Source organism: Bufo bufo, chromosome 1 (genome assembly GCF_905171765.1).
Source record: "Bufo bufo chromosome 1, aBufBuf1.1, whole genome shotgun sequence".
Taxonomy (NCBI): domain Eukaryota; kingdom Metazoa; phylum Chordata; class Amphibia; order Anura; family Bufonidae; genus Bufo; species Bufo bufo.
Genome location: NC_053389.1, coordinates 841390020 through 841403264, shown reverse-complemented (window position 1 = coordinate 841403264; position 13245 = coordinate 841390020). Strand labels below are relative to the sequence as shown.

Below are 13245 nucleotides of genomic sequence, written 5' to 3'. Positions count from 1 at the left end.
TGCAGTGTTATCATAGTGACCGGTGTCTGCAGTGTTATCATAGTGACCGGTGTCTGCAGTGTTATCATAGTGACCGGTGTCTGCAGTGTTATCATAGTGACCGGTGTCTGCAGTGTTATCATAGTGACCGGTGTCTGCAGTGTTATCATAGTGACCGGTCCCTGCAGTGTTATCATAGTGACCGGTGTCTGCAGTGTTATCACAGTGACCGGTGTCTGCAGTGTTATCATAGTGACCGGTCCCTGCAGTGTTATCACAGTGACCGGTCCCTGCAGTGTTATCATAGTGACCGGTCCCTGCAGTGTTATCATAGTGACCGGTGTCTGCAGTGTTATCATAGTGACCGGTGTCTGCAGTGTTATCATAGTGACCAGTGTCTGCAGTGTTATCACAGTGACCGGTGTCTGCAGTGTTATCATAGTGACCGGTGTCTGCAGTGTTATCATAGTGACCGGTGTCTGCAGTGTTATCATAGTGACCGGTCCCTGCAGTGTTATCACAGTGACCGGTGTCTGCAGTGTTATCATAGTGACCGGTCCCTGCAGTGTTATCATAGTGACCGGTCCCTGCAGTGTTATCATAGTGACCGGTCCCTGCAGTGTTATCATAGTGACCGGTGTCTGCAGTGTTATCATAGTGACCGGTGTCTGCAGTGTTGTCATAGGGATCCAGTCCCTGCAGTGTTATCACAGTGACCAGTCCCTGCAGTGTTATCACAGTGACCGGTGTCTGCAGTGTTATCATAGTGACCGGTCCCTGCAGTGTTGTCATAGGGATCGGTGTCTGCAGTGTTATCATAGTGACCGGTCCCTGCAGTGTTATCATAGGGATCGGTGTCTGCAGTGTTATCATAGTGACCGGTCCCTGCAGTGTTATCATAGTGACCGGTCCCTGCAGTGTTATCATAGTGACCGGTGTCTGCAGTGTTATCACAGTGACCGGTCCCTGCAGTGTTATCATAGTGACCGGTCCCTGCAGTGTTGTCATAGGGATCCAGTCCCTGCAGTGTTATCACAGTGACCGGTCCCTGCAGTGTTATCATAGTGACCGGTCCCTGCAGTGTTGTCATAGGGATCGGTGTCTGCAGTGTTATCATAGTGACCGGTCCCTGCAGTGTTATCATAGGGATCGGTGTCTGCAGTGTTATCATAGTGACCGGTCCCTGCAGTGTTATCATAGTGACCGGTCCCTGCAGTGTTATCATAGTGACCGGTGTCTGCAGTGTTATCACAGTGACCGGTCCCTGCAGTGTTATCATAGTGACCGGTCCCTGCAGTGTTGTCATAGGGATCCGGTCCCTGCAGTGTTATCATAGTGACCGGTCCCTGCAGTGTTATCATAGTGACCGGTCCCTGCAGTGTTATCATAGTGACCGGTCCCTGCAGTGTTATCATAGTGACCGGTGTCTGCAGTGTTATCATAGTGACCGGTCCCTGCAGTGTTATCATAGTGACCGGTGTCTGCAGTGTTATCATAGTGACCGGTCCCTGCAGTGTTATCATAGTGACCGGTGTCTGCAGTGTTATCATAGTGACCGGTCCCTGCAGTGTTATCATAGTGACCGGTCCCTGCAGTGTTATCATAGTGACCGGTGTCTGCAGTGTTATCATAGTGACCGGTCCCTGCAGTGTTATCATAGTGACCGGTCTCTGCAGTGTTATCATAGTGACCGGTGTCTGCAGTGTTATCACAGTGACTGGTGTCTGCAGTGTTATCATAGTGACCGGTGTCTGCAGTGTTATCATAGTGACCGGTGTCTGCAGTGTTATCACAGTGACCGGTGTCTGCAGTGTTATCATAGTGACCGGTGTCTGCAGTGTTATCATAGTGACCGGTCTCTGCAGTGTTATCATAGTGACCGGTGTCTGCAGTGTTATCACAGTGACTGGTGTCTGCAGTGTTATCATAGTGACCGGTGTCTGCAGTGTTATCATAGTGACCGGTGTCTGCAGTGTTATCACAGTGACTGGTGTCTGCAGTGTTATCATAGTGACCGGTGTCTGCAGTGTTATCATAGTGACCGGTCTCTGCAGTGTTATCATAGTGACCGGTCCCTGCAGTGTTGTCATAGTGACCGGTGTCTGCAGTGTTATCATAGTGACCGGTGTCTGCAGTGTTATCATAGTGACCGGTGTCTGCAGTGTTGTCACAGTGACCGGTCCCTGCAGTGTTGTCATAGGGATCCGGTCTCACTCATGTGATTTCCGTCGGCATTTCCTCTCTCGGTGACGTCAGCAGTTTCTCTCTGCCTGGTTACCTTGTATCGGTCGGGTGACGTCACGGACTGGGGGCGGGGCCCCTTATAAAGGCGCAGCACCTGGCGCAGGTGAGCTCAGTGTCTGCGGAGAAGATGGCGAATTCGGGGCTGCAGATCTTGGGCTTCATGATGGCGCTGATCGGCTGGATCGGGCTGATCGCCGCCACCATCATGCCTCAGTGGCGGATGTCGTCTTATGCCGGGGACAACATCATCACGGCCGTGGCCATCTACCAGGGACTGTGGATGTCGTGCGCCTCGCAGAGCACCGGGCAGATCCAGTGCAAGGTGTACGACTCCATCCTGCAGCTGGACTGTGAGTACCGGGCCGTGCCACCGGGAGAGGGGGGGACGGGGCTGTGCCACTGGGAGAGAGGGGGGGACGGGGCTGTGCCACTGGGAGAGAGGGGGGGGGGACGGGGCTGTGCCACCGGGAGAGAGGGGGGGACGGGGCTGTGCCACTGGGAGAGAGGGGGGGACGGGGCTGCGCCACTGGGAGAGAGGGGGGACGGGGCTGTGCCACCGGGAGAGGGGGGGGGACGGGGCTGTGCCACTGGGAGAGAGGGGGGGGACGGGGCTGTGCCACTGGGAGAGAGGGGGGGGGACGGGGCTGTGCCACCGGGAGAGAGGGGGGGACGGGGCTGTGCCACTGGGAGAGGGGGGGGGGGGGGACGGGGCTGTGCCACCGGGAGAGAGGGGGACGGGGCTGTGCCACTGGGAGAGGGGGGGGGGGGGGGACGGGGCTGTGCCACCGGGAGAGAGGGGGACGGGGCTGTGCCACCGGGAGAGAGGGGGGGACGGGGCTGTGCCACTGGGAGAGAGGGGGGGGACGGGGCTGTGCCACCGGGAGAGAGGGGGGGACGGGGCTGTGCCACTGGGAGAGAGGGGGGGGGACGGGGCTGTGCCACTGGGAGAGAGGGGGGGGGACGGGGCTGTGCCACTGGGAGAGAGGGGGGGGGGACGGGGCTGTGCCACTGGGAGAGAGGGGGGGGGACGGGGCTGTGCCACTGGGAGAGAGGGGGGGGGGGACGGGGCTGTGCCACTGGGAGAGAGGGGGGGGACGGGGCTGTGCCACCGGGAGAGAGGGGGGGGGAGACGGGGCTGTGCCACCGGGAGAGAGGGGGGGGGGGGGACGGGGCTGTGCCACCGGGAGAGAGGGGGGGGGACGGGGCTGTGCCACCGGGAGAGAGGGGGGGGGGACGGGGCTGTGCCACCGGGAGAGAGGGGGGGGGGGACGGGGCTGTGCCACCGGGAGAGAGGGGGGGGGGACGGGGCTGTGCCACTGGGAGAGAGGGGGGGGGGACGGGGCTGTGCCACTGGGAGAGAGGGGTGGCCGGGGCTGTGCCACCGGGAGAGGGGGGGGGGGCGGAACGGCGCTGCGCCAGCGGGGGGGGGGGGGGGGCTGCGCGCATCAGTGAGCCTTTGCCGGTGGTGGTAGGAGAGTACTGCTCCCGGCCCTGCTGAGTACTGGGCGGCAGTCATGTCCCTGTGTAGTCTGAAACCTGTTAGACTGGTTCTTTAATGGGACTCATACTACTCCTCCCCTCCCCCCGCTGGCACTGAAACTAGAGCTGAACTGGGGCCAACTGGAAGTGATGGTTATACGGAGCCCGCCACACCCTCCTGAACTGGTGACCCAGACACCTGTGGCCCAGCAGCTCCGTTACCTCTTATCTCCTGCCGATAACCTGCTTATCAATATTCTGATTGACTTATCTGAGGGCCAGAGATAGCTGTGCCGCTATATGGCGGTGTGTGCTACCTGATATGGAGCTGTGCCTCTATATGGCGGTGTGTGCTACCTGATATGGAGCTGTGCCGCTATATGGCAGTGTGTGCTACCTGATATGGAGCCGTGCCGCTATATGGCGGTGTGTGTGCTACCTGATATGGAGCCGTGCCGCTATATGGCAGTGTGTGCTACCTGATATGGAGCCGTGGCGGTGTGTGTGCTACCTGATATGGAGCCGTGCCGCTATATGGCAGTGTGTGTGCTACCTGATATGGAGCCGTGCCGCTATATGGCAGTGTGTGCTACCTGATATGGAGCCGTGCCGCTATATGGCGGTGTGTGCTACCTGATATGGAGCTGTGCCGCTATATGGCGGTGTGTGTGCTACCTGATATGGAGCCGTGCCGCTATATGGCGGTGTGTGTGCTACCTGATATGGAGCCATGCCGCTATATGGCGGTGTGTGCTACCTGATATGGAGCTGTGCCGCTATATGGCGGTGTGTGCTACCTGATATGGAGCTGTGCCGCTATATGGCAGTGTGTGTGCTACCTGATATGGAGCCGTGCCGCTATATGGCAGTGTGTGTGCTACCTGATATGGAGCCGTGCCGCTATATGGCGGTGTGTGTGCTACCTGATATGGAGCCGTGCCGCTATATGGCGGTGTGTGCTACCTGATGTGGAGCTGTGCCGCTATATGGCGGTGTGTGTGCTACCTGATATGAAGCCGTGCCGCTATATGGCGGTGTGTGTGCTACCTGATATGGAGCTGTGTATGTAATACCCCTGTGTACAGGGGTCTGACTGTACATGACATGGTGCTGGGTATGTAATACCCCCGTATAGAGGGGTCTGACTGTACATGACATGGTGCTGGGTATGTAATACCCCCGTATAGAGGGGTCTGACTGTACATGACATGGTGCTGGGTATGTAATACCCCCGTATAGAGGGGTCTGACTGTACATGGTGCTATGTAATACCCCCGTATACAGGGGTCTGACTGTATATGACGGGGTGCTGGGTATATAATACCCCGTATAGAGGGGTCTGACTGTACATGACATGGTGCTATGTAATACCCCCGTATAGAGGGGTCTGACTGTGTATGACAGGGTGCGGTGTATATAATACCCCGTATAGAGGGGTCTGACTGTACATGACATGGTGCTATGTAATACCCCCGTATAGAGGGGTCTGACTGTGTATGACAGGGTGCGGTGTATATAATACCCCGTATAGAGGGGTCTGACTGTACATGGTGCTATGTAATACCCCCGTATAGAGGGGTCTGACTGTATATGACAGGGTGCTGTGTATATAATACCCCGTATAGAGGGGTCTGACTGTACATGACAGGGTGCTGTGTATATAATACCCCGTATAGAGGGGTCTGACTGTACATGACAGGGTGCTGTGTATATAATACCCCGTATAGAGGGGTCTGACTGTACATGACAGGGTGCTGTGTATATAATACCCTGTATAGAGGGGTCTGACTGTACATGACAGTTATGTAATATCTCTGTATAGAGGTCTGACTGTACATGACAGGGTGCTGTGTATGTACTACTCCTGTATAGAGGGGTCTGACTGTACATGAGTGTTATGTAATATCTCTGTATAGAGGGGTCTGACTGTACATGACGGGGTGCTGGGTATATAATACCCCCGTATAGAGGGGTCTGACTGTACATGACAGGGTGCTGTGTATATAATACCCCGTATAGAGGGGTCTGACTGTATATGACAGGGTGCTGTGTATATAATACCCCGTATAGAGGGGTCTGACTGTACATGACTTGGTGCTGTGTATGTACTACTCCTGTATAGAGGGGTCTGACTGTACATCACATAATGCTATGTAATATCTCTGTATAGAGGGGTCTGACTGTACATGAGTGTTATGTAATATCTCTGTATAGAGGGGTCTGACTGTACATGAGTGTTATGTAATATCTCTGTATAGAGGGGTCTGACTGTACATGACAGGGTGCTGTGTATATAATACCCCGTATAGAGGGGTCTGACTGTACATGAGTGTTATGTAATATCTCTGTATAGAGGGGTCTGACTGTACATGACTGGGTGCTGTGTATGTAATACCCCGTATAGAGGGGTCTGACTGTACATGACGGGGTGCTGGGTATATAATACCCCCGTATAGAGGGGTCTGACTGTACATGACAGGGTGCTGTGTATATAATACCCCGTATAGAGGGGTCTGACTGTATATGACAGGGTGCTGTGTATATAATACCCCGTATAGAGGGGTCTGACTGTACATGACTTGGTGCTGTGTATGTACTACTCCTGTATAGAGGGGTCTGACTGTACATCACATAATGCTATGTAATATCTCTGTATAGAGGGGTCTGACTGTACATGAGTGTTATGTAATATCTCTGTATAGAGGGGTCTGACTGTACATGAGTGTTATGTAATATCTCTGTATAGAGGGGTCTGACTGTACATGAGTGTTATGTAATATCTCTGTATAGAGGGGTCTGACTGTACATGACTGGGTGCTGTGTATGTAATACCCCGTATAGAGGGGTCTGACTGTACATGAGTGTTATGTAATATCTCTGTATAGAGGGGTCTGACTGTACATGACTGGGTGCTGTGTATGTAATACCCCGTATAGAGGGGTCTGACTGTACATGAGTGTTATGTAATATCTCTGTATAGAGGGGTCTGACTGTACATGAGTGTTATGTAATATCTCTGTATAGAGGGGTCTGACTGTACATGAGTGTTATGTAATATCTCTGTATAGAGGGGTCTGACTGTACATGACAGGGTGCTGTGTATGTACTTCTCCTGTATAGAGGGGTCTGACTGTACATGAGTGTTATGTAATATCTCTGTATAGAGGGGTCTGACTGTACATGAGTGTTATGTAATATCTCTGTATAGAGGGGTCTGACTGTACATGAGTGTTATGTAATATCTCTGTATAGAGGGGTCTGACTGTACATGACTTGGTGCTGTGTATGTAATACCCCGTATAGAGGGGTCTGACTGTACATGACTTGGTGCTGTGTATATAATACCCCGTATAGAGGGGTCTGACTGTACATGAGTGTTATGTAATATCTCTGTATAGAGGGGTCTGACTGTACATGAGTGTTATGTAATATCTCTGTATAGAGGGGTCTGACTGTACATGAGTGTTATGTAATATCTCTGTATAGAGGGGTCTGACTGTACATGACTTGGTGCTGTGTATGTAATACCCCGTATAGAGGGGTCTGTACATCTACAGTATGGTGTAGTGATGGTTGTACAGTTTATCACTGCATATGTGGTGGCGGCTGTACGGTAGGGCACTGTGGCGGCGGATTGTTCGGTAGGTTACGGTGTGTGGTGGCTTGTACGGTATATTTGCTCTATAGGTATAGTGCTGTATATGTAGCCTGTAGATGTATGTAAGGACTCTGGAGCCTTCCTTTGTGTGGGAGGGAGGGGTTCTCCTGCTTGCAGTGACTCCAGTTTCTATGAAACTCCTGCTGTCACACCCCGGTGTCTCAGTACACGGAAGTGTCCCCTCACACGGCTGACTCACCTTCCACACACTGTGCTTGGAGTTTCCCGTGGAGTCCTGTACAGTCTCCCCCCCCCCCCCCCCCCCCCCCCCCCCCCCCCTTCCGGGGTCCCTGACACTGGGGTGCGCTGTACGGTCTCTCCCCTCCGGGGTCCCTGACACTGGGGTGCGCTGTACGGTCCCTCCGGGGTCCCTGACACTGGGGTGCGCTGTACGGTCCCTCCGGGGTCCCTGACACTGGGGTGCGCTGTACGGTCTCTCCCCTCCGGGGTCCCTGACACTGGGGTGCGCTGTACGGTCCCTCCGGGGTCCCTGACACTGGGGTGCGCTGTACGGTCCCTCCGGGGTCCCTGACACTGGGGTGCGCTGTACAGTCTCTCCCCTCCGGGGTCCCTGACACTGGGGTGCGCTGTACGGTCTCTCCCCTCCGGGTTCCCTGACACTGGGGTGCGCTGTACGGTCTCTCCCCTCCGGGGTCCCTGACTCTGGGGTGCGCTGTACGGTCCCTCTCCTCCGGGGTCCCTGACACTGGGGTGTGCTGTACGGTCTCTCCCCTCCGGGTTCCCTGACACTGGGGTGCGCTGTACGGTCTCTCCCCTCCGGGGTCCCTGACACTGGGGTGCGCTGTACGGTCTCTCCCCTCCGGGATCCCTGACACTGGGGTGCGCTGTACGGTCTCTCCCCTCCGGGGTCCCTGACACTGGGGTGCGCTGTACGGTCTCTCCCCTCCGGGGTCCCTGACACTGGGGTGCGCTGTACGGTCTCTCCCCTCCGGGGTCCCTGACACTGGGGTGCGCTGTACGGTCCCTCCGGGGTCCCTGACACTGGGGTGCGCTGTACGGTCTCTCCCCTCCGGGGTCCCTGACACTGGGGTGCGCTGTACGGTCTCTCCCCTCCGGGGTCCCTGACTCTGGGGTGCGCTGTACGGTCTCTCCCCTCCGACTTCCCTGACACTGGGGTGCGCTGTACGGTCTCTCCCCTCCGGGGTCCCTGACACTGGGGTGCGCTGTACGGTCCCTCTCCTCCGGGTTCCCTGACACTGGGGTGCGCTGTACGGTCTCTCCCCTCCGGGGTCCCTGACACTGGGGTGCGCTGTACGGTCTCTCCCCTCCGGGTTCCCTGACACTGGGGTGCGCTGTACGGTCTCTCCCCTCTGGGTTCCCTGACACTGGGGTGCGCTGTACGGTCTCTCCCCTCCGGGGTCCCTGACACTGGGGTGCGCTGTACGGTCTCTCCCCTCCGGGTTCCCTGACACTGGGGTGCGCTGTACGATCCCTCCCCTCCGGGGTCCCTGACACTGGGGTGCGCTGTATGGTCTCTCCCCTCTGGGGTCCCTGACACTGGGGTGCGCTGTACGGTCTCTCCCCTCTGGGGTCCCTGACACTGGGGTGCGCTGTACGGTCTCTCCCCTCTGGGGTCCCTGACACTGGGGTGTGCTGTACGGTCTCTCCCCTCTGGGGTCCCTGACACTGGGGTGCGCTGTACGGTCTCTCCCCTCCGGGGTCCCTGACACTGGGGTGCGCTGTACGGTCTCTCCCCTCCGGGGTCCCTGACACTGGGGTGCGCTGTACGGTCTCTCCCCTCCGGGGTCCCTGACTCTGGGGTGCGCTGTACGGTCCCTCTCCTCCGGGGTCCCTGACACTGGGGTGCGCTGTACGGTCTCTCCCCTCCGGTGTCCCTGACACTGGGGTGCGCTGTACGGTCTCTCCCCTCCGGGGTCCCTGACACTGGGGTGCGCTGTACGGTCTCTCCCCTCTGGGGTCCCTGACACTGGGGTGCGCTGTACGGTCTCTCCCCTCCGGTGTCCCTGACACTGGGGTGCGCTGTACGGTCTCTCCCCTCCGGGGTCCCTGACACTGGGGTGCGCTGTACGGTCTCTCCCCTCCGGGGTCCCTGACACTGGGGTGCGCTGTACGGTCTCTCCCCTCTGGGGTCCCTGACACTGGGGTGCGCTGTACGGTCTCTCCCCTCCGGTGTCCCTGACACTGGGGTGCGCTGTACGGTCTCTCCCCTCCGGGGTCCCTGACACTGGGGTGCGCTGTACGGTCTCTCCCCTCCGGGGTCCCTGACACTGGGGTGCGCTGTACGGTCTCTCCCCTCTGGGTTCCCTGACACTGGGGTGCGCTGTACGGTCTCTCCCCTCCGGGTTCCCTGACACTGGGGTGCGCTGTACGGTCTCTCCCCTCCGGGGTCCCTGACACTGGGGTGCGCTGTACGGTCTCTCCCCTCCGGGGTCCCTGACACTGGGGTGCGCTGTACGGTCTCTCCCCTCCGGGGTCCCTGACACTGGGGTGCGCTGTACGGTCTCTCCCCTCCGGGGTCCCTGACACTGGGGTGCGCTGTACGGTCTCTCCCCTCCGGGTTCCCTGACACTGGGGTGCGCTGTACGGTCTCTCCCCTCCGGGGTCCCTGACACTGGGGTGCGCTGTACGGTCTCTCCCCTCCGGGGTCCCTGACACTGGGGTGCGCTGTACGGTCTCTCCCCTCCGGGGTCCCTGACACTGGGGTGCGCTGTACGGTCTCTCCCCTCCGGGGTCCCTGACACTGGGGTGCGCTGTACGGTCTCTCCCCTCCGACGTCCCTGACACTGGGGTGCGCTGTACGGTCTCTCCCCTCCGGGGTCCCTGACACTGGGGTGCGCTGTACGGTCTCTCCCCTCCGGGGTCCCTGACACTGGGGTGCGCTGTACGGTCTCTCCCCTCCGGGTTCCCTGACACTGGGGTGCGCTGTACGGTCTCTCCCCTCCGGGGTCCCTGACACTGGGGTGCGCTGTACGGTCTCTCCCCTCCGACTTCCCTGACACTGGGGTGCGCTGTACGGTCTCTCCCCTCTGGGTTCCCTGACACTGGGGTGCGCTGTACGGTCTCTCCCCTCCGGGGTCCCTGACACTGGGGTGCGCTGTACGGTCTCTCCCCTCCGGGGTCCCTGACACTGGGGTGCGCTGTATGGTCTCTCCCCTCCGGGGTCCCTGACACTGGGGTGCGCTGTACGGTCTCTCCCCTCCGGGGTCCCTGACACTGGGGTGCGCTGTACGGTCTCTCCCCTCCGGGGTCCCTGACACTGGGGTGCGCTGTACGGTCTCTCCCCTCCGGGTTCCCTGACACTGGGGTGCGCTGTACGGTCTCTCCCCTCCGGGTTCCCTGACACTGGGGTGCGCTGTACGGTCTCACCCCTCCGGGGTCCCTGACACTGGGGTGCGCTGTACGGTCTCTCCCCTCCGGGGTCCCTGACACTGGGGTGCGCTGTACGGTCTCTCCCCTCCGGGGTCCCTGACACTGGGGTGCGCTGTACGGTCTCTCCCCTCCGGGGTCCCTGACACTGGGGTGCGCTGTACGGTCTCTCCCCTCTGGGGTCCCTGACACTGGGGTGCGCTGTACGGTCTCTCCCCTCCGACGTCCCTGACACTGGGGTGCGCTGTACGGTCTCTCCCCTCCGGGGTCCCTGACACTGGGGTGCGCTGTACGGTCTCTCCCCTCCGGGGTCCCTGACACTGGGGTGCGCTGTACGGTCTCTCCCCTCCGGGGTCCCTGTACGGTCCCCATCAACCTGAAGATGTGGTTTCCTGTGATGTGACATGAGGGGCAGCAGGGACTACACCATTAGTGAGGCTCCTCTGGCTGTAGAGGTCGGCACGTCTCCTGTCAGGTGGAGGGACTGCTGGTGGAGCGCTGGAATGTAGGACTTGTCTGGACAGCCCATACATTCCTGACAGAAGATATGCTCTGCTATAGGGGTCCTGTGAGGGGGCTGACATGAGTGCGCTGGTCATCGGCTGGGTGGTGGGCATGGCTCTGGAGGGGGGCAGGGGGTGGTGGGCATGGCTCTGGAGGGGGGCAGGGGGTGGTGGGCATGGCTCTGGAGAGGGGCGGGGGTGAGGTGGCTGTGGAGAGGGGTGGGGGTTCTGGTAGCTGTGGCTCTGGAGAGGGGTGGGGGGTGCTGGTGGCCGTGGCTCTGGTGGGGGAGGGTGGACATCACCATTCTTCAGGTCTAACATGACTCTTCCTGTTGCAGCTGCTCTTCAGGCCACTCGAGCCCTCATGGTTGTCTCCATCGTGGTTGGTATCTTCGGCATGGCGGCTTCTTCCATGGGGATGAAATGCACCAAGTGTGGAGGGGATGACGGTGTGAAGAAGGCACGGATTGCCATGGCAGGAGGCTTCGTCTTCATTCTGGCTGGTGAGTGCCATTATCTTGTTCCTTGTCCTTCTGATACGGTACACTGGCATGATCCAGGCGTGGCCTGTGTACCCTACATGTATGACACTGACCCTCTGACTCTCCTCCTGCAGGTCTTGCTGCCCTCGTCGCCTGCTCCTGGTACGGCAATCAGATCATCCGGGAATTCTACAACCCGCTCACACCCATCAACACAAAGTGAGTGCACGGGGGGCCCACCGCACTGCTGGGGTGCCACTCTGTGCTGCCATCCCTGGATCGGGTCTACGGGCAGAGCATGTTCCCAGTTCGGGGCTGAGAGGGGCGCGGGGGCGTCGCTGTGCCCCCGCGGGGCTGAGAGGGGCGCGGTATGTGGATGCTGAGTGCGATAGTTGTGGTGTCTGACCCCTGACTCTTCTTTTTGGCAGGTACGAGTTTGGTGCGGGGGTCTTCCTGGGCTGGGCCGGCTCCCTCCTGGTCATTTTGGGAGGCGCTCTGTTGTCCTGCTCGTGTCCTCGCAAAACTACAAGCTACAAGGCTAAAGGCTACCCCAAGAGCGGAGGAGCACGAAGCAAAGCCCCCTCCAGTGGCGGCAAGGAGTACGTCTGACCCCGTGGTTCTGTCACCCAGGTGCTCGCTGGTGGCCTCCTCGTTCTACAGGTGAAGACACTCGGCCGCCATTTTGTTGCCTTAACATCGGTTATTTGGTTCTGGGAAAAGACTCTGTACCTGATGTGGGTCTGAAGAGTGGCGTGCGCGGGCCGAGCGCAGAGACCACAGCTTTTTGTCCTTGTTGTTTTTTGCAGGTTTAACTTTATGGGTTGTAATAATAATGGGGGGGGGGGGGGGGGGGCTGCGCGACTTCTTAGTGATTGTACGGAGACTTTTTATTAGTGGATTTTTTTGTAAATAAATTTTTTGAATAGAAGCTTTGTCTGGTGCGTTCTTGTGTCTGAAGGATGTGCTGCTCTCGGGCTGCGTTCACACTGCGCGGCGGTCCGTCACTGGTCTGAGTATGGAGCCCAGAGGATCCCTTCTCCATCTACATCCCAAGAGATGGAAAGCGGGTCTTAGTCCCCAGAAGCGGCCTCCCTGCAGTGAATTGAACCTGACCTTATCCGTGGGCTGTCTGCTACTGTGGCACTGTCCCTCCATGGGGCCCCGGGGGCTGTACGGGAAGGGGCGGGGGGCCCCGGGTGCTGTACTGTATGGGTAGCTGTCACTTCCATAGCCTTCAGTGTCGGCGGCCATCTTGTCAGGTGAAGCGTGTCGGCACCTGGATGGGTCTCTACTTCCAGATGTTCTCAGCCCTGGCAGAGGACCCCCTCTTCTCAGCTCCTAGTAACACGGATCTGACACGTGGTGTGACGTATGCTGGATCATGTGATGGCTCACTCTTTAACCCTACCCCTGCCAGATGTTTGACTTGATAGTGGAGGAGCCCCAGTGGTCTGCACTAATGGATTTGCCTTTGTGGTCACGTGGCATCTCCCATGGTAGGTACCTTGTCCCCAGTTGCCGCCATGTTGAGGGTTTTCCCTTTTTTTTTTTT

At 58.3% G+C, this 13245-nt stretch overlaps 1 protein-coding gene across 1 annotated transcript; it reads left to right on the top strand.

The window, feature by feature from the left end:
* Window positions 1–2350: 2350 nt before the first annotated feature.
* On the top strand, window positions 2351–12546 carry CLDN7 (claudin 7). The gene is made up of 4 exons (XM_040415423.1): window positions 2351–2573; window positions 11550–11714; window positions 11828–11912; window positions 12122–12546. The coding sequence occupies exons 1-4, from the start codon at window positions 2351–2353 to the stop codon at window positions 12300–12302; spliced, it is 654 nt and encodes a 217-aa protein (XP_040271357.1). The 3' UTR covers window positions 12303–12546.
* The last annotated feature ends 699 nt before the right edge of the window (window positions 12547–13245 follow it).